Genomic DNA, 21,442 nt, shown 5'->3' with positions numbered 1-21,442 from the left:
TGCCTGGGTCGCCCTTCGGGTTTTCGACCCAGCGAGCCTCTCAAAGGGTAAAAGTGTAACAAGTCCATGCCAAATGGTTTTGAGATCCCGAAATCATCTGAATCCAGGAGAATGGCTATTGCGTTGATTTGCAAAAGGATCCATCACGGTTGCTTCACACGCTTCTTCCGGTGAAATTTGATCTTCTTGATTTGATTTTGTTGCCTCTTGTTCGAGGGCTGCTTCTAATTTGGCCACACAGACCTTACATGGCGGTTGACCGTTGAACGTTCTGAATGGGTTCAAGGTTAAAAAATGAACGGGTTAAATCTTGAGGCTGAGAGCGATCCTAGGCTACACAATCTCAAGAGCGATTCCACATAGGTCTTCACAGGGCCACGCAAAACATTTGTTTTTGAAAGTTTTTAAGAAAGTGACAAATCGCTCGCGCCGAAGATAGTGTGGAACCAATCTGGATCAAGCCAGGGTCTTTCTCAGTACTCACACTAACAAGCATGATTTCATTCATTAAAGGCTTAGCATGCCTCTCTTTTTCTCAAATTGATCAAAGTTTTGCAAAACTCGAGGAATTCTTTCCTCTTCGTTTTCACCACAGTGTTAAAGAGGTTTTGAAAAACATAGGTCAATGCAATGATTTTCAGGGCACAAGAGAGCAGGTGGAATGCACGGCCGTTCGATTCAAATCCTTTGGCACAACTAGCTCAAAATTAGCAATAAGCATGGAAACATGATAGCCGCAGCTGCTTCATTCAAATTCCCTGATTGTAACTGGCTCCACAACAGAGACAGACTCAAAACAAAAGGGTATTTACAAAACCAAAACGGTGTTCGAGGCAACAGCCCTATAATCACCTGACATCCTATACAACGGGACTGACTCGGTACCACAAGACAGACCCAAAAACAAAAAGACTAACTCAAAGCAAAGAGGCAGACTCAAAAACAAAACAGAGAACTGACTCAAAACCCAAGCCAAAAGCTACAAAACTGCATTTACAAATGCTCAAAAAGTGCGTGCCAGACGCCACATCCGAAATACACCGAGCGCTGCCCGCAGGTGGTCCAACCCCAAATCACATACTCGCAGTATCCTCAAAGTCCAACAGCTAGGTGGTAACAGACTTCGCTGAGGTAGGTGGAAGAATGACCTCATTATCGATCAGGTCCTGCACTTCATGGCGAAGGCGGAAATAGTTGTCGGTGGCGTGACCGGTCTGTTGGTGGTACGCGCAGTACAAAGCAGCATCATGTGTGAGAGGGAGATTCTTCGGGAGAGGCCGAGGTTCAAGGGGTTTGAGGTGCCCCCTTTCGGCAAGAATCTGAAGGGCATTAGACAGAGGCATGTAGAGAGCATGAAAGATCCTGCGCCCTCAGGGCAGGTACTTTGAAGTCTGAGTATTCTTACTAGACGCACTAGCAAAAGGGTCGGCAGGCACTGCCTTGGTTTTCTGATCTTTCCCAGGTGCAGGGTTAGGAATAGGAGGAACTATTCTGGCATAACGGGGCCTATCCCGATTTTCTGACTGACTTGAACTACCCTCAGGTGGAGTGGGGAAAGCATCCTCCACAGTTTTTGCCACAACTGCGGATATCTGTTGCTTGTTCATCCCCTCGTCTTTCAAAGCCTCGACTGCCCGCAGTAATTGTACATTGGGATCGGCATCTGCCTTCATTTTGTTCTTGCCTCTGGCCTCGGCTTGATCGGGGGTTTGGGTTACTACATCAGAGCGAAGCCCGGTTGTTGCTGACACGTCGTTGCTGTAGTTGGAGGCAACCTCTGGTTGGTTGAGCTCTATCAGAATCCGCCCCGGTTGTTCCACATCTTTTTATTTGTTGTTGGAGCTCTGAAAGTTGGTCAAAAATAAGATTTTTCTCTTTAGACAGAATTTTCAATTTCAAATTCACATATTCAAATACTTATATCTCATTCGTCGTAACTCCATTTCACCTCATTTTTGCGTTGTTAGATTCAACTCATGGCTAAATTTTTGTTCCACCCCTCGTATGACTTGTTTCACATCTTTTTGTATGCCATCGGATCTCCAAAAGTTGGCCAAAAATAAACTTTTTCCTGCAATCTTCCTCCTCCTTCGTCAATACAACAGAGTAAGCATGGTCTCCCGATCTTAAATTCTCCAAACTAGTAATGTTCACTAGCCCAGAATCTTCTTCTTTGCTTTTGCAATGGTGTTCCATAAAATTCCTGTAGCAACTTAGGAACTTCTTACTGGGGTTCAAAGGAACAAAACCAGGACAACAATAACATTCTAGTTTAGAGCCATTGCTCGAGCAATAACTGTTTAATCTGCAGAAACCACGGACTCGACAGTAATCCTGATATGCTAACCACTCCATCGACACTATTGAGATCGTCTTATTGCTCACAAATCTGTGTGAATACAACCTAAAATTCCCATCATTGTCAAGTGTTGCGCGGTAAATTATTACGTTCACAGGATGGTTACTGTTCCTCGTAATTGAGGAGGTGGAGCTGTTCGCCAAAGTACGTTGTATATTGGAAATATTTTCACCTAGGAAGAGAACACCATTAAAATTGAGATTCAAGTTCATCTCTGAAACCATTTCTGGATCTGAAGTATCAGAGAGCCAGTAAGCATCAACATTACAGTCAGTACTGTTTACTAGGTAGGCAACGAGATTTCCATCATCTTACATTTGAAGACAATAACGGCCACTTGAGTGGTCTGATGAGCTTGACACACTTGAAACTAGTTGATCTGATAGAGTTTGGTTTCCTAATATGGTGTCAGTTGGGGAATCAAAGCATTGCCAAATAACAGAAGAATCGTTCTCGTATAACATAAAATTGCCAGAGTCGAGCATTGAAGTAGAGACAACACGACTGTCAGCATTGAAATCAGCAATATCCAACTTTGTGCCTTGTTGGGTACGGTTTAGAATGAGCCTACCATCTCTGGTAAACTCAATTGTGGATTTTGAGGACACGAGTGGGTAGTCTTGATTTGCAGTCCGGACAACAGTGTTGCTTGGGTGGCCAATTATCCATATTCCTACTGTAAATCCATTCTTTTTTGGGTAGAAACTGAATGTAGAAAGGCCTGAAGATGAGAGCCATGAATTGGGTTTGCTGATGGGGGATAGAGAAGAACCCAATCTTATTAGATTGGAGGTCTTTTTTTGAGCTTCTATGGCTGCAAAGGGGATAAAGAAGATCAACAGCACGACAAAAATACAAGCCATGAGAGAGACAGAGAGAAAGTCTTGTTATTTGTTTGTAGAAGCACTAATAGATCATACAGCTAATACAGAGAGAAAATCTAATTTTTGGAGCTCCGATAGCATGCAAAAAGAGGTGAAACAAGTTATGAAACAAGTCATATGAGGGGTGGAATAAAAACTAGGCCATGAGTTGAATCTAACTATGAGAAAATGAGGTGAAACGAAATTAAGGAAATACAAGTGCTTAAATATGTAGATTTGAATCTGAAAATTTTGCTCAAAGAGAGAAAAAATCTTATTTTGGCCAACTTTTGGAGCTCCGACAGAAAGTAAAAAGGTGTGGATCACAGTGAAGAGTGGAATGAAAATTAGGCTATGAGGTAAATCTAGTGACGTAAAAATGATGTGAAATGAAGTTACAATAAAGGAGAAACAAGGTGAAACACAGATGAAACTCTATGGTTTAATTATGGGATTTAAATTGAAAAACATGCGAAATCCTCAATTTTTTTTTTTTGTAATTAACCTATTTTAAAATTTTTTTTTTACATAATACATGCAATTTTTGGTCTTCAAAAATGAAAAAAAAAAAAAAATTATATTTATATTTTGAAATTTTGAAATTATGGCGGTGTTTGGGAAGCTAAGCCACATGCTATTTTAGCCCCAATTAAAAAAAAAAGAAAAGAAAAAAAAAAGCCTTTTACCCCCTAAACCCAATTAATTTTAAAAATAAAAAAAACATATAGGGCGCAGCCTGCACTATCAACGTGACAGTGTAAGCACAAGGATTGACAGCCCAATCATTACAAAGAGTAAATGACAATTTTGCCCCTTCAAACTTATTTTAAAAAAAGTAAAGTTAGGGATAAATTTGTCATTTCAGCCTCAAACATCATTTCAAATACATTTTTTAATACACAAGCCAAATAAAAATCCATCCTATCTTCCCAAATACAAAAACTAAAATAGCCTATTAAAATAGCCAAGAAGTCAAAAAGCCTAAAAAATAGCCACTTTCCAAATACCCACTATATAAGGCTAAAGCTACATTTAAAAAATTCTCTTACAATTTTTAAATTTTAAATTTCAAATTTCAAATTTAATATGAATTAGATATGGCTAATTTTTTTTTTTTGACTTTTTATTTAAAGATTTTTAAATTCTAAAATTATAGATAAGGTTAGATTTGCCTATATTTTATGTTAAGTATATTTCTTAACTTTCAAAAGTAAAAAAGAAAAAAAAAAGTTTAAATTATTACTACTTTAAATGTAACGCCCCAAAAATAATTACAATAATCCAATTCAACACAATTAATGCAAGAAAACATAATTGAAATAATAAACTTTCATTAATCTGAATTGATATACAAAAGTGACACATGCAATAAACATTCATAAATAGTTTATCCTGAATTTGCAGCATGTGTTACAAGTAGTAAAAAATGATGAAAGCTAAACAGATATTTATATACCCCAAATGCTTATATTTTTCTAAGTCATTGCTTGGTTATAACAAAAATGAGACTAGTTCAATAAAAATAAAGCCCTTGGCTGCACAAAAGAAATACAAAAAAGAAAGCTCTTGCTCCAAGGTCCCTCTAAGTTATTGCCTTGGTGGAGGTACATTACCAACACCTGAAAATGATTTTTCTGAAATAGGTTGAGCTAATGCCCATTAGGAACAATCTAACACAATATATGGATCTTAACCCCATAACCATTTAAAACACGTCTACTAAAAAACCCCTCGTTTAAATTTTAAACCCTAAACCCTAGGTTTGCTCAAAATACTCTCAAATCCCACCATTGTTACACAGCGACGAATAACTAAGTTAAAAACCATATGAAAGTGTAAAAAAACCCTACCTCAAAGAGAGAAGACGAGCAAAGCAAAGATGAAACTCCAATGACACCAAAGCCAAAGTCTATTCGAATCAAAACGATGCCCGTGATGTGCTCTACCTTTTTATTAAAGGGGATAGGGTGGAGAAATCACTAGATCTATATGGAAATGTAGAGAGAATGTAAGCTTATAGAGAGAGAGAGAGAGAGAGAGAGAGAGGGTCTCAATTTTAGGGTTTGAAAGGAAATGGATTTGAAAAAGTGATATAAAAAGTCATTTTTTCGAATTGATATACGCACAGTCCGCTCGAGCATGAGAAGTGACGCTAGAGCATCAGACACAAAAAGTTGTTCCGCTCGAGCACAAGAAGTGACGCTCGAGCGTAGAAAACACACATCCAGTAGTTTTACAGACATTTGACCAACCGCTCGAGCGCAAAAAGTGGCTGATCGAGCGCAGAAAGTCCCGTTGGAGTGTAGAATACACTTTCCCAGTAGTTTTGCAGGCATACAAAAGTACTGAGAGTTTGCAAAGCCCACTTGAGCGCAAGAAATGCCGCTTGAGTGGAGGAGCAAAAATCTAGGCAACAAGAGTTTGGAAATCAAGCAACTAACCTGTCCCAAACACAACCATAACAAACCAAAAGACAAACATAAGGGGATAAGAGATGAACCACAACATTGAACCATGAAACCCGAGTCCGGAGTACAACAAAGATCATGTCAAAATCGGAATCGCTATATTAATGCTTATAGAGCCTTATACTATTATAACAAATAGATAGATAGATATAAATATAAATTATGTACTAAATTTTTAGGATAATTTATTAATTGAGCTCAATTTTGATATAGTCATTGAGACTTTACCTAGTCTAATTATTAATATTAATATTAAGGGAAAATTATTTATAAGTCCTATTAGGGAGACTTATACTATGTTAAGTCCTATGAAATTTCTTATTGAGTTTAAAGTCCTATTTAAATTAGAAAGTATTCCATTAAGTCCTATCTATTGTGTTTTAATAGAATTAGTTTACTATTATACCCTTGATACAAGTTGCAATGTTTTAACCATTTTCTTTCCATATTGTTTGGTGCCATGATATGCGCCATGATCGCGGAGTCTGTTAGGTTTTCAATTGGTGAGTGTTGCTCTGGGTTGGTTGTTTCATCTTGCCGCTTTGGAGTCAGATTGTTTGAGGGAAGGAGATCAAGTTGTCTGCTTAATCAATTGGTGAGTGTTGATCTAGTTTTTTTCCGAATGTTTTGTTTTTAATGTCCTCATATATCGTATGGATTTCGCAATCTGTCATAGCAATCCATTGGTAGACTTTGTTGTGGTAATCTTGCATCAACTTCCGTGGTAATGATATTGTGTTATAATGTTCACATACATGTCACATTACGTTTCGTAATAGTATTTTATGATAGCTTATTAGATTAGAAATTGACAATGTGAGAATGTTCCTGGGTTCTGCGAAATGGTACAGCCTTACATTGGAGCAATTCTGTAGACTCGAAGGCTGTTATGTGGTAATGGTCTGTGTTACATTCATTTGTATTTAGTTTGTGTTTTGCAGTGTGCTACTTTTTCAAAACATATGTGTCACGTTACGAATTGCAAAATTATTAGGCTTCATTTTTTTCCTTCTCAATGTCATATTTGCTTGTCTGTGGATACTATTGGAATGTATGTGAATGTAGCTCACATACATGTAGAGAAGTACTTGGTTTTTGTATTGTGTTGTCTGATTCTTGTATTTATTGTGGACATATGTGTCACATTTCATTTCGCAAAGTCTTTGGTTTCTATTTTTTACAATTGAATGTGACAATTGTATCAGTTGATGGAATTTATTGGAATGTATATTAATGTTAATCTAACTTCTCTTTGTATGTTATTTAATTTGGGTTGTCATTGTTCAGATATAAAATTGAATGTGATTGATTGTGATTGAATGTGGGTTGGGCCACATTGTGATTGTTTTGTGATTGTTTTTTGTAGAATGTATGCCACGGTTAATGTTTCATTCATTTTGTTGTACAGGATATGGACATCATGCTTTTTTGCACCTTCGGTTCATCCACAGTTGCTATCAGGGGTGTTAATGGATTGACATTAAAACAATTGATACAAACTTTATGTGATAGGTGGGTGGATGTGACACCATCATCGATTTCAATATCTTATAAATTACCATGTCACGAGAATCAAGTGATGTTGTGTAATGATGTGGACATGGAAAACATGTTTTCCATTGCAAGGTCCATTGGCGTTACCCATATCAACGTTGTGATTGACTCACAAAATGAGGTGGATGATTTGAATTGAGGTACTTAATTCAGTAGGACTATGTCTGCAAATCATCTGGATCCTCATAGTGAACCATTTACAAGTCCCCAACCTAGCGTAGATTTGTTGGCCAATTATTGTCACCATAGTGAGAAAATGTTGATGATAGTTGATTGGTCACATGGCATTAGTCATGCAGGCCAATGTTTCGAAGGGGGTGTTGCTGCTTTCCGTTTGGTTTTGTCCAAATATGCTATTGAGTGTGGGCTTGACTTCAAATTTGTTAAAAATGACTCAGTTCGGGTTACAGTAATGTGCACATTGCGAGACCAAAAAGGGTGTTCATGGTTGGTACATTGAAGGGTTCAAACATGCAATGGTTATTTTTACTTGAAGAGGTTGAACAACTTGCATAGTTGTGGTGCTGTTGTTCGCACTGGGAAGAATAACAGACTTAACTCTAGATTGGTTTGCAATGTTATTGGTGATCGGTTACGTGATAAGCCGCTTACACGTCCCACTGACATCGTGTTTGAGCTAAAAAAGGAGTACAACCTTAATGTTAGTTACCACGTAGCATATGGTGACTATCATGCTTCATTTGATCAACTTAGGTGGTACGCGGATACGGTTATGCATTACAACCCTGGGAGTTATGTCAACTTGGATTTTGAGCAGTCTACCGGCCGATTTAAGCGGTTCTTTATTTCATTCAAAGCTTGCATTGACGGATTCAACCATATCTGCCCATTATTGTTTCTTGACGGCACTTTTTTAAAAGGGAGATTTAAAGGCAATTTGCTTGTAGCAACGGGGAAGGATGGCAACAAAGGTATGTCTCTTATGATGATTACTTTATACTTCCATATAGTAACGCATTACATTGTGGCTAACCTTTTTTTTTAAGTCCACTACAGTAGTGGGTGATCCCTAATTGCAAGATTGTTTCCAATTTAATGTTATTTTACTAACATTAATTCGAATTGTGAACAATTGTTAATGTCGACGTAAACTTTGTTAAAAATATTTCATCTAATGGTAAACCTGTTGAATCTGCCAGGTTTATTCTGATTAGCTTTTGCTATTACTGACTCTAAAACAACTGCAAATTGGACTTGGTTTTTACAGCAACTGACAAAGGTTGTTAGTAGTGCTCGCACATTAACTTTTGTATCCGACCGTAATATTGAGCTGCTTGAATCCTTGCCTGCTGTATTCCCATCTGCACACCATGCGTACTGCTTACAACATCTCCAAGCAAATTTGAGGGACAAATTACGATGGGTTGACAACCGTGTACGTTTTGGTTTAATGGCGAAGTTGCGTGAATGTGCGTATGCTCCAACCGAGGCTTCATTTCAGCAGCATTGGAAGAAGATAAAAGGAACAAAATGATCTGGAATAAATAATTTCTTGGAAGATATGCCACTGAAGCATTAGGCCAACGCATATTTCAGGTTCGTACGAGACTTACATGTGCTAACATTGCAAGTACCCAATATGTGATAGCATTTTCATTATGTTTTCATAATGTGAACAGGGGCAAACGGTATGAGGAGATGACCTCGAACGCTGTAGAATCGTTTAATAAATGGATACTTGATGCCCGTAATTATCCAATCACAAGGTTGGTTGATACAATCAGAAATCAAATAATGACTATGAGGGCTGAGCGTAAAGTTTTGGCTACTAATTGGAATGGGTTACTTTGTCCGAAAATGGAAAGCCGTGTTAGGGAGGCGTACTCCAATGGTTGCACATGGATTGTTAGCCAGTCAAATGAAGACATATATGAGGTCCATTCATTTCCAACGGTGTTGGTAGACGTTGGCACGCGTTCATGTTCTTGCTTCCAGTGGCAATTGAATGGATTCCCATGTGCACATGCGGTGGTTGCAATACAGAGTAGTGGAAGGGATTTCAGTACATTTGTTGAACAATTTTTCGCTGTTGATCAGTATAAAGCTGCTTATTCTGGATACATTCAGCCAATATTGTGACAACCCTCACCTCTGATTAATGTTAAACTGTGATTAAGCATGATAAGTAACTGATTAAGCTGAAATTCTGAACTGATTGCATGAGTGGGTTGCATTAGTTGCATTTCTATATGTTTGTCATTATATGATATGTTCACGTTTTAATTTCAAACTGCGAATTGAAGGTCTTATCGGCTACCGAATCAGAAATTGATTAGTATTTTATGCTAGTTAGAATTTATGTGATTTTATGGTAAGTTTAATTAAAATTTGATTTGGAGTGATTAAGTAAAGATAAATTACATTAGTTTGCAATAACTACATCTTTGCCATTGAGTGGGCCACTCTTAGAGTCATTGTTTGGAGCTTGGTTTTATATCATTTCTTCAGCCACTTTGGAGACCATAACCGAGAGAGGGAGGGAGAGTAGGAGAATTTTGGTTTCATTGAGATTTTGGCTTGGAGAATTAGAGGAATTGAAGGGAGATTGCATATTTGAGCTGGTATACTTTGAATTCAAGGCCTAAGATAGGAAAATCATCTTCTTAATTGTGAATTCAAGTTATGTCTTGCATGTTTCATGGAAATTTGGAGTTAAAGTCAAGAATTGGTTTAAAGTATAGAGTTGAGAGTGAATTCATGCATGCATGTACATATTCTTGAATTTTGAGGTTGTTCTTCATGAATTTCCACATGCATGTCCACATTTTGGTTGTAGTCCATGAATTTACCATAGTTTTGAGCTCAATTTTGCATTTGGTTATGTTTTGGAGCATTGAAATTCGTTAGAACTCATGCATGTTAAGTTCTTGTATTGTTCATGAAAGTTCCTTTGAAATTGTGTTCAATTGTCTCACCTTTGGGCTTGATTTTACAAAATTGATCTTCAAAACATGTTGTACTATGAGTCTTCAAGTGTTTTCCAGAAAATTAGCCCAAAAGAATCGAATTTAAAGCTTTAAAAGTCGGGTTTCATGCTTGAGGATCAATCTGGAAATTCCAGATTTTGGACCCACGCTCGAGCGAAGGACTTCATGCTCGAGCATACACTCTGAGTATATGCACTTCCGCTCGAGTGTGAAATGCATATGCCTAGAAGTTCATATGTTTTGCAGTCCGCTCGTACGAGAGAATTCACACTCGAGATCTAAGTCTCACGCTCGAGCGGAGGTCGAACGTCGTCGAGCGTGAAAATCGTGCATCCAGTACCTTTTTCATGAGTTTATAGTCCGCTCGAGTGAGGGAAGTCACGCTTGAGCGGAGCTCCTTTGTCTGCATGTCCGCTCAAGCGTAGAAAGCCACGCTCGAGCGAGACCCCTGTTTCAGCAAAAATATGAAAAGTGTTTTAAAGTGCATTTTTGCATCCTCATTCCATCCTAGGCATTCCTAGGCCAAGTTTAGGGCATCTTAATGAGGATAATGTCATAGAACCACACCAAGTCGAGTTAAGGGGCTAAGTTATTAATCCCTAGTGTGTAACTTAGTGTGCGTTCGTTTTATTTACTGTGTAGGGTTGGCATTCGAGGACGCTCTTTAGCTTGCCTATAGCCCAGTGCTCTGTGAGTAACAATGTTGTAAAGATATGTTCAATTATGATTATTTTCTGAATGATCAACTGAAACGTTATTGTTTAATGAATGAATGTTTATCCTATTTGTAAACTGTATTCGTGGCATCCATAGCAATTTACTGTTACTGTACTGTTACTGCTAGTGACATAGAGATCTCTGTCGATTCCCATGTTTGGAACAACTACTGTTACTGTTATGATGGCCATCGACTGACTGTTCGGTCTGTTAAGACCTACTGTACTGTTTTGCTATGGGATGCACCACATATGACTGCTATGGTTTCTAAGTGACTGATATGACTGTTTAATTTCTGAAAGGACATTCATTCTTAACCTCTTTACATAACCGTTATTCACTAGGCTTTAGCTCACTGTTTATATATATAGATATATATGTACGTGTCCAGACACCAGACCAAAGCTAGGAGCGTCGGATTAGCTCTTGTTTTGTCAAGCCAACCATCGTGCCTCACCTCGAGGTTCCAAGTCCGTTCAAACTACGACTGTTTTGGGACGTTCGGATTCACCTTTCCGTTTCTGTTTTGTAATAAATGTTATAGATTCCTACTATACAGTTATGGCATAGGGATTGAATCCCTTTTTTTGGGTGAATAAGACATAAATTAAAGACAAAGGATATACAAGATTACAAGGGGAATACCCTAGGCCCTACAACAACTATACAGGAAAATCAGTAACCCAGAAGACCAAAAAGCTAACGCAAAGAGAAAACAAATCCAAAAGAAATACACACTGTTCAGCAGCCATATCAAGAGAGATAGGGATAATGAACACTGCGAAAGACAGCTAAAAACCGAGACCAAAACAAACCCATAGCATCACTAAACATCGGCACCAAAACCGAGAAACATGTACGGTGAACAAAACAAAACCTGCTAGAGAATAGCCCAAAGCCGAGGGATGAACAGCCCCATAATAGCAAAAACGAAATATAACCTGTGGACTACCTAATCCAAAACCAACAGTAAAGTAATAAAAACAAAGATAGGTCAAAGATGGACCATTTAATTCCTAGCACACCCCGCTAGGATAGGTAAAAAGCTAAGATGTTAAAACAGAAATGAAAACAGCTTATATCCCTGATGAAACAACCAGCGGCGCATTCAGCAGCCAGCTTCGAGCCGAATATCCCAAGAATCAAAACCAAGATATAGACCTCCACTAGACCATATAGAACTTCCTGCCAGAATTGAGTAAACAAATCCATTAGTGATCCTGAAAGATTCCAGTAAAACAGATAACCACAATATATGTCTCACATCACTAAACCCTCAATAATCTCACATCACTCAGTTGGAATTTAGCACACAGTATATAAACTCTCATCACTCAACCCACACAGCAAAGCATTACTCCATAGCCTGCACATAAAACTTACAATATATATAAACATTAGATAAAACATTTATGAGAAGCTATTTCACTCAACCCACAATTCTGTTAGTTGTAAATTTTGGACTCACAACACTCAACCCTCACTGATCCAAGCACTTCTCATTACTACACATGAAGAAAACAGTTAGAAAAGAAACACTCTGTTTGCTTACAATCACTCAACCCTCATATAGTGAACTCACATCACTCAGCAGCCCTCCCAATGCCGAGAGCATGGGGCTTCAGGACAGTAGCAGGCAGATTCCAATGGTCAATGTACCAGTTGTCACCTGCATTTCTAGGAACATTTGTGATAGACAACAATCTACCCCGAATCAGTTGGACAATTATTTTAACCACCACTTCTTCTGGCTTGAATTCTTTGTTGAAAATTCTGTTATTCCTTTCAAGCCAGATTATATAAACAGAGCACAACAATGACAATTTGATGATTATGGATCTTAATAATCTTCTCTTAGTCTCTCTAGTAGCAAAGGGAATAATGTCAGGCCACTGAAAATCAGGCCACTGCACATTACATTTAGCTTTAATTTCAGTCCAGATTTTAGTAGAGAAGACACAATCAAAAAAGAGGTGAGAATGAGTTTCAGTATCATGTTGGCAAAATGGGCAGGTTGGTGTAGGAGAGATGCCAAATAGCTGAAGCCTGTCACCAGTATTAAGTCTCTCCTGGACAGCCATCCAAACCACAAAACTAGCCCTAGGGATATGGTAAGCCCCCCAGATTAGTTTATGCCAAACAACTTTATCAAGCTTAAGCCTCCAATGATTCCAAACACCATTAATAGTAAATTTCCCATCGGAAAGAGACCAAGTAGGTTGATCATCCAGTAGAGGGTTAGGTCTGCAGCTAGTGGGGGTTGAAGAGATCAGCTCCCTTATTTCCCAAGAGTTGGGGACAGGCCACTTCCAAGAGTCCCCATCCATAATCTGATTGACCTTAGTCTCACTGTTAAGATTAGAGTCATACAAGATTCTGTCCCCAAATTTTTTCCATAAAGGACCAAGAGGATGCCAATTATCGTACCATAAAAAGGTAGAGTCACCCCTACCTATTTTGTGGATAATAAGGGGAGAAATTTTATCTCTAAGAGCAAGGATCTTCCTCCAAACCCAAGAAGAGTTGTGGGGAACCTTTACTTTCCAGAAACTTCTGCCCTTAAGTAAATACGATTTAACCCATTGGCACCACATAGACATCTCCCCTCCAGAGAAGAGGAACCAAATATGCTTGGTTATGGCAGCCATGTTCCAAACCTCTAAAGATTTAAAACCAAGACCACCTTCATTTTTAGGCACACAAATCTTATCCCAAGCAATTTTGGCACTATGTTTCTTAAGATCTGTGCCCGACCAGAAAAAAGCTCTAAGGATACCCTCAATCTCTCTAATAACCCTCTTGGGGAGGATGAAAAGAGAGGACCAGTAAACCTGCATAGAAAAGAGAATGGTCTGGATAAGTTGAGCTCTTCCAGCATAAGAAAGAGCTTTATTTGTCCAGCTCTTAATACGATTTGTGATCCTATCAATGAGAATTTGACAATCCGAAGCCCTAAGCTTGGTTGTAATCAGTGGGACACCAAGGTATTTAACAGGAAGAGTACCCTCAGTAAACTGAACAATTTTGAGGATATCTTCTTTCAACCCCCCATTACAGCCAGAGAAATAAATGTTGCTTTTGCTGAAGCTAGGGGAAAGGCCTGAAAGAGAAGAGAACTCCTCCAGACCTTGCATGATTAAACTGACAGTGGGAATATGCCCACGACTGAAGATCATAAGATCATCAGCGAAGCAGAGATTGACAATCTTAGATTTCTCACATCTCCAATGGAACTTGAATTGAGGATGATTGGACTTTTCAGCAAAAATTCTAGCAAGGATTTCCATAGCCAGAACGAAGAGATAAGGAGACATAGGATCTCCCTGTCTAAGACCTCTAGCACCTTTAAAATAACCATGCAAGCTCCCATTAATGCAAACAGAGAATGAAGGACTTGTCATACAAGCCTTGATCCAGGATATCATAATGGGCGGAAAAGCCATGGCTTTAAGGATATCAATGATAAACTCCCATCTCACACTATCGTAAGCTTTCATGATATCCACTTTCATCGCACACTTAGGGGTAGTGGAATTCTTGTGGTAACCCCTCAAGATTTCTTGAGACAAGAAGATATTATCAGAAATTCTCCTACCCTGCACAAAGGCTGATTGCACAGGATCAATGAGGTCAGGTAAGACCTCTTTAATCCTATTTGCAATAATTTTAGCTATACATTTGTATATCGTATTACAACAAGAGATGGGTCTAAAGTCTCCCACTTTTACAGGGTTAGGAACTTTGGGGATAAGAGCTATGATTGTACTATTGACTTCGGAGAGAAGCTTCCCAGACTCAAAAAAGGTTCTAATGGCTTGGGTAACCTCTCTACCAACAATACCCCAAGATTTTTTGAAAAAGCCCGCAGGGTAACCATCAGGGCCAGGGGCCTTGTTAGGTTTAAGAGACCAAAAAACATCCTTAATCTCCAGATCAGTCACTGGTCTAGCAAGGAGAGCAGATTGATCATTGGAGATCCTAGATTTAACAAGGGAATTTATTCTTTCAGTCCCATCATAATGGCCAGCAATAGGGGTACCAAACAAGTCAGAGTAAAAATTTGTGAAAGCATTTTGAATCTCTTCAGGCTTGTTAGATATACTCCCATCCTTTAACTCAATATTAAGAATTTTACCCCTATTGATATTACCCTTAATAGTCTTAAAAAAGAACTTGCTATTACAGTCCCCCAATTTCAGCCACTGAACCCTAGACTTTTGATGAGCCAAACTCTCTTCAACCATAGTCAGATCAACATACTGTTTGTAGAGAGTTCTCTCAAGTCTCTGAAGCGCAAGCTTACCAGGGTCCTTATCCAACTTCCATTGTACAGAATCCAATTCAGATTTAGTGGCCAACACTCTGGTAGAAATGTCACTGAATTCCTTTTTATTCATGGCCTTAAAAACAGGTTTCAGTTGTCTGAGTTTTTGACAAACTCTGAACATAGGAACTCCCAAAATATATTGATTCCACACTTTTGAAACAGCAGGGAGGAAGTCCTCATGATTTGACCAAAAGTAAAAAAACTTAAAAGGTTTCTTAAAGGAAGTAATGGCTTCAGACACAGTAACCACAGCAGGAGAATGATCAGAGATAGAGGAAGTAAGGAAAGTAGCACAAGAATTAGGGTACAGGTCAAGCCAAACCTCATTGACCAGAACCCTATCAATTTTTGTTGCAATGTACTGACCACTATCCCTTTTATTGGCCCAAGTGAATTGGCAGCCACTATATGAGAGTTCATCCAAACCAGAGTGGATAATACAAGAGTTGAACTCCTCCTTTTTAGGAGACCACACAGATGTACCCCCAAATTTCTCATATTGGTACCTGATTGCATTAAAATCCCCTAGGAAGACCAGGGGGATTTTGGACTGAGACTGGGAAATTTTAACCATGTTACCAAAAAACTCTTTTCTAACAGCATGCTTATTTTCAGCATATACAAAGCAAGCTTTAAAAATAGAGTTATCACCCAAGACAAAAATTTCACACAAAATAAACTGGGTGGAAGATTCAATCAAGTGAATTTGACAAAAAGCAGGATCCCAACACACACAAATACGCCCAGTTTTAGTTGGTTGTGAGTTAGTCAAAAAGGACCAATTTAGAAAACAAGAGGAAAGGAGTGCCTTTTCGTTTGCAGCTTTTATTTTGGTCTCCAAAATGCCTAAGACTTTTATATCTTCATGTAACAAAAAAATTTTCACTTCCTTATGTCTAGAGGCATCATTGAAACCTCTAACATTCCATGATGCAATTTTAAAAGTCATAAGATAATCAACAAAAATAGTAACCCACAACCACTCAAAACAGAATTTACCTTTGCTTTTTCCTCTGGCTTTTGCTACCCTTGCCAGAGGAGTTACCTTTTGCAGCCAATTTCTGCTGGATTTGCTTTTGTGTAGGGCTTTTCATTGCCTGTGTTGCTTCCGCTAGACGTTCCACCTTAGTGATCAATTCAGTATCATGGGGAAGAGCAAGCCTTGTTATTGCCACTAGGTTCTTCTGGAGATTCTCCAAATCTGTAGTATTAGGGGAATTGGCCTCCCCACCAGGACTGGGTTCACTATCACTGGAAGCGCCTTCCCTATGTGATTTCTCTTCCAGGACTAGGGTATTATGGGCCTCCACCCCTTCTGGTGTGGTCTCAGTAGCACCCAATTGTCCCTCTGTCTCTTCATTCTGCACCCCATGTTCTCCACCTTCAGGATCCCCCACCTTCCTCTTACCTTTTGCTGTAACTGTACTCCACCCAGGATCTGGATTCTCCTCAGTTTCCTTTTGGAGGTTGACCAACTTCTCAACCTGTGATTTAACACATCTGGTTGTATCATGCCCAAAAGCTACACAATGATCACATTTTGCTGGGAGACCCTGATATTCTACTTTAACTACAATTGTATCCCCTCCACAGCTAACATTAAACATAGCTGGTAGTGTAGATGATGCATCTATTTCAACACATACTCTGGCAAAAGAGACTCTACTACATTTCTCAGTGAGGTTGTCCATAAACAAAGGAACTCCCACAGCACTAGCTATGCGGCTAAGTCCATCACTATCCCAGTATTCCATAGGCACATTAAAAAGTCTAACCCAAACAGGGACTTTGGTAGCTTTCTCCTTTGTAAGTTTCATCATCCTAGTCCACTGTTTTAGGATTAGGTTAAACCCCCCAACATACCATGGCCCACCCTCAAGAACCATTTTACAGCAGTCTGGATCGTCAAAGATGAAAAACCAGAAACCTTCCCCATTTGCTAAAATCTCCTTCAAACCCTTGCTTTTCCACATACTAAGAGCACTGTTCCTCATGTAATTGTAGGAAACGCTCTTATCCAGAAAATAGCCCACTAGGCATGAGTCCCATTTTCCAAGGGAGTAATGTCTAGGTGGTAATTCAACACTAACATACCCCTCGTTACGAGTGGGAGGTACATACCTGAGAGGGATGGAAGATCTAGCAGATGGTGCAGCGACCTCGGCCCAAGTTTTTTGTCCTCTGCCCCCCCCCCCATGACCACGTCCCCCTCTTCCACCACGACCTTGTGGAAACCCCCCTCTTTGATTCAGAAATTCCTCATAGTCGCTATCAACCTCTGGGTTTCCTGAGTTCCCAATCGGATGCTCTTCTTTGTTGGACTCATCGGCTATTGTACCCTTTTCTAACCCAATCGCAGGATCCGATGCTAGATTGTCACTAGCACCACGAGACCTAGCATCAACTCTGTTACGTGTAACAACGAGACTATCAGGAAGATTTTGAAGCACTAGGTTTCCTTCCTCTACAGATTCTGACCACCTAAGGTTTGGGGGGTCTGGAGTAAAGGTGATCCTCCCCTTGTTGGACGTCATAGGAGCCTTACGCCTCGCTAGACGATCTGCAACTTCTTGAAATTTTTCCGCTGTAACCATAGATCCCAATTTCAGATCCGCTTGCCTCATGGTTCCCCCTTTACGCGAGGCTTCAAGGGTTTGATCAGCCTCAAGATCGCGATCCTTAGGACTACCCTCCAACGGATCCATGTTTTCTGAAGACAACACTTCAAACGAATTTTTCACAAAACCTAAAGCCTCAATAGGTTTGACCAACCCTAAAACTTCCATTTCAGTATTACTTACACGTGCACTAAGGGAGCATTCAGATTTGGTTAGAGCATTAACTCCTATCATCACTCAATGAGATATTGAAAACCCTAAAACAAGGAGTTTCTAGAGAGATATTGAAAACCCTAGAAACAAGGATTCCGATCATCACTCATAAAAGTCTTTTTGCATTCAAACTGTCACAGCTCATTGGACACCTTTTATTTACTGTTTTAGCTTCCGTCAGCCCCTTTACTCTGTATTACTGTCATTACTGTTAAGCAGGCCTCTTTGGTAATCACGAATTACTGGCCGATTGCGATGCTAAACCCATAGGGGCAGGTTTGGGTCGTGACAGAGTGGTATCAGAGCGATACCAAGCACAAGTTATACCGTACACACGTGTCCAAGGGAGCTATAGGATGTCCTAGAAAAGTGATTAGGGCATTGCATGAGCGTTGATTTGTGTGACTATGATATGAATAATGGGCTAATGTGTTCAAGTATGCAACTTCCTACGTTTATGCTTATTGTGCATATAGTGAAATGGACAATGCAAGAAATGTCGATGAATCTGAATCATCTGATGCCAGAATGGCAAGATTAGAAAGAACAGTTGAACTGCTGACTGAAGCTTTAAGACAACAACAGAACCAACAACACCCACCTCCTCCAGTACATCCCGAACAGAATGTTAATGATGATATCATTGCTCTGACACAGAAGTTCAGCAAAATGAAACCACCATCATTCCAAGGAGGCCTTGAACCACTAAAGGCCGAAGCATGGGTTCTAGAGACTAAGAAACTATTTGAGGTGTTTCTGTGTTCGGAGGCACACAAGGTGTTACTGGCTACCTTCACTTTACAAGAAGAAGTTAGGCGGTGGTGGATGCTTGTCCGAGATGCAAATACTGTCATAACTTGGGCTTAATTTAAAGAAGCCTTCTTCGAAAAATACTTTCCCCAGTGTGTCCGAGACCGCAAAGTGACTGAGTTTGAACAGTTGAAACAGGACACTATGTCGGTAGTAGAATATGAATCTAAATTCACTGAACTCGCCAGATATGCACCACACATGGTGGACACTGATTATAAAAATGCCAGGAAGTTTGAAGGCGGCCTTAATGTCGAGATACTTGATCGAATCAATGTTCTGAAGTTACTTAAATATGTGGATGTTCTTGACCGAGCAATAATAGTTGAGTCAAATATCGAAGCATTAAAACAGGCTGAAACACCAGCGACCGAGTGGCGCGGTAAGAGACGGGGCTTTAAGTTTAAGAAAGGTTGGAATAGTTCATTGAATAAAAAGCAGAACACAAGGTCAACAAACAGTTCTAGTCAGGGAAGTGGTTCAATACCACCCTGCTCCGAATGTAGAAAAAGGCACAAAGGGGTTTGTTATAAAATTTCTGGTGCTTGTTACAGGTGTGGCAAGGTGAGCCACATGGTCAAAGATTGCCCTTCCACTTCCCAAGACAATAGTAAAGCTGCTGCTAGTGCCGCAACATCAACTGTCCCACCAAAACCCAACCCCAAAGCTACTGGAAAGGAGCCTTTAAGGCAAGGTCGGGTGTTTGCACTCGTGCCGGGAGATGTGCAGAATATCGAGGCAGTTTTGTAAGTTACACTCTCAATCTGTGCCCAAAATGCTTATATTCTGATTGATTTGGGGTCTACACATTCATTTGTCTCGCATGCTTTTTCTCGAAAATTAAATAGACCATTGGAACCGTTGAATTATTTGTTAGTTGTATCTTCACCCGTTGGGGGATCCATGACTTGTGCTTACGTATATCCTGCATGTGAGATTGTTATTGGGGATGTGCATTTATATGTTGATTTACTGTCTTTGAATATTGATCATTTCGATGCAATATTGGGGATGGACTGGTTAACAAAATACCATGCTACCATAGATTGTGTAACAAAACAAGTTATTTTCCGTCCACCGGGATTGCCTGAATTTGCGTTTAACGGAGTTGGTGTAATACCTCCCCCATATCTGATTTCATCCATGAAAGTATTCAAACTGATTAGAAAGGTGTGTAAAGGGTATGTATGTTGTATATTGACTGTACCTACTGATACTCAATCTAATGTGGACAGTATTCCTATAGTCAGAGAATTCCTAGACATTTTTCCGGATGATCTTCCAGGGGATTTGATTGATAAGGAAATAGAGTTCACCGTTGAAGTATTACCAGGTACACAGCCAGTTTCCAGGGCTCCGTACAGAATGGCACCTACCGAATTGAAAGAACTGAAAATTTAGCTGCAAGAATTGTTAGATAAGAAGTTCATCAGGCCCAGTACCTCGCCGTGGGGCGCACTAGTTTTATTTGTGAAAAAGAAAGACGGCTCACTAAGACTCTACATTGACTACCGTGAACTGAACAAGGTAACAATGAAAAACAAATGACCGTTACCTCATATTGATGATTTATTTAACCAGTTATAGGGTTCCCAAGTTTTCTCTAAAATTGATCTTAGATCTGGATATCACTAGTTGAAAGTCAAACTAGGGGACATCGAAAAGACTGCCTTTTGAACGAGGTATGGACATTATGAATTTCTTGTTATGCCTTTCAGAGTTACTAATGCACTTGCTGCATTTATGGACCTTATGAATAGAATTTTTAAACCGTTCCTCGATGAATTTGTAGTTGTTTTCATAGATGACATTCTGATTTATTCCAAGAGTAAGGAAGAACATGAACGTCATTTGAATACTACCTTGCAAACCTTAAGGGAACAGAAACTGTATGCTAAACTGACAAAGTGCGAATTTTGGCTTGACAATGTTATGTTTTTGGGACATGTAATTAGTAGGATGGCATCTCAGTTGACCCACAGAAGATTGAAGCAGTAGTGAATTGGCCTAGACGGACTAATGTTACTGAATTCCGAAGTTTCTTAGGCTTAGCAGGGTATTACAGAAGATTTGTGAAAGACTTCTCCAAAATTGCCCTACCATTGACTCAGTTGACTCAAAATGGAAAACCATTTGATTGGACCGACCAGAGAGAATCAGCCTTTCAAGAATTAAAGACTCGACTTGTGATTGCACCGATTTTTACCCTACCCTCAGGTACGGATGGATTTACTATTTTTAGTGATGCTTCTTATAAGGGTTTGGGATGTGTATTAATGCAGAATGGAAAAGTTATCGCGTATGCTTCCCGACAACTGAGGCCACATGAAAAGAACTACCCTACTCATGATTTGGAACTTGTCGCAGTGGTATTTGCATTGAAAAGTTGGCACCACTACCTATATGGGGCTACATGTCAAGTGTATACTGATCACAAGAGCTTGAAATGTTTCTTTACACAGAAAGAATTGAACATGATGCAGCGGAGATGGTTAGAACTGATAAAAGACTATGACTTGCAAATTTTGTACCATCTGGGGAAAGCCAACACCGTTGCTGATGCAT

The 21,442-nt window shown here is 39.4% G+C and overlaps 3 protein-coding genes across 3 annotated transcripts; 1 reads left to right on the top strand and 2 right to left on the bottom strand.

Annotated features, from left to right (window-relative positions):
• Window positions 1-1,980: 1,980 nt before the first annotated feature.
• LOC114309674 (putative receptor protein kinase ZmPK1) lies at window positions 1,981-3,222 on the bottom strand. Its single transcript, XM_082889259.1, has 2 exons — window positions 2,724-3,222; window positions 1,981-2,591 (listed from the first exon to the last, which is right to left on the bottom strand). The coding sequence occupies exons 1-2, from the start codon at window positions 3,220-3,222 to the stop codon at window positions 1,981-1,983; spliced, it is 1,110 nt and encodes a 369-aa protein (XP_082745385.1).
• A 4,182-nt stretch (window positions 3,223-7,404) lies between these two features.
• Window positions 7,405-9,344, top strand: LOC114309675 (uncharacterized). Its single transcript, XM_082889258.1, has 4 exons — window positions 7,405-7,653; window positions 7,741-8,176; window positions 8,420-8,678; window positions 8,885-9,344. The coding sequence occupies exons 1-4, from the start codon at window positions 7,405-7,407 to the stop codon at window positions 9,342-9,344; spliced, it is 1,404 nt and encodes a 467-aa protein (XP_082745384.1).
• Window positions 9,345-12,492: 3,148 nt separating this feature from the next.
• On the bottom strand, window positions 12,493-15,810 carry LOC145799652 (uncharacterized). The gene has a single exon (XM_082889257.1). The coding sequence runs from the start codon at window positions 15,808-15,810 to the stop codon at window positions 12,493-12,495; it is 3,318 nt and encodes a 1,105-aa protein (XP_082745383.1).
• Between the last annotated feature and the right edge of the window lie 5,632 nt (window positions 15,811-21,442).

Source organism: Camellia sinensis, chromosome 9, assembly GCF_055761805.1.
Source record: "Camellia sinensis isolate YWXY chromosome 9, ASM5576180v1, whole genome shotgun sequence".
In the NCBI taxonomy this organism is placed as follows: domain Eukaryota; kingdom Viridiplantae; phylum Streptophyta; class Magnoliopsida; order Ericales; family Theaceae; genus Camellia; species Camellia sinensis.
The sequence above is the reverse complement of the archived record's forward strand: the minus strand, read 5'-3'. Positions and strand labels throughout refer to the sequence as shown.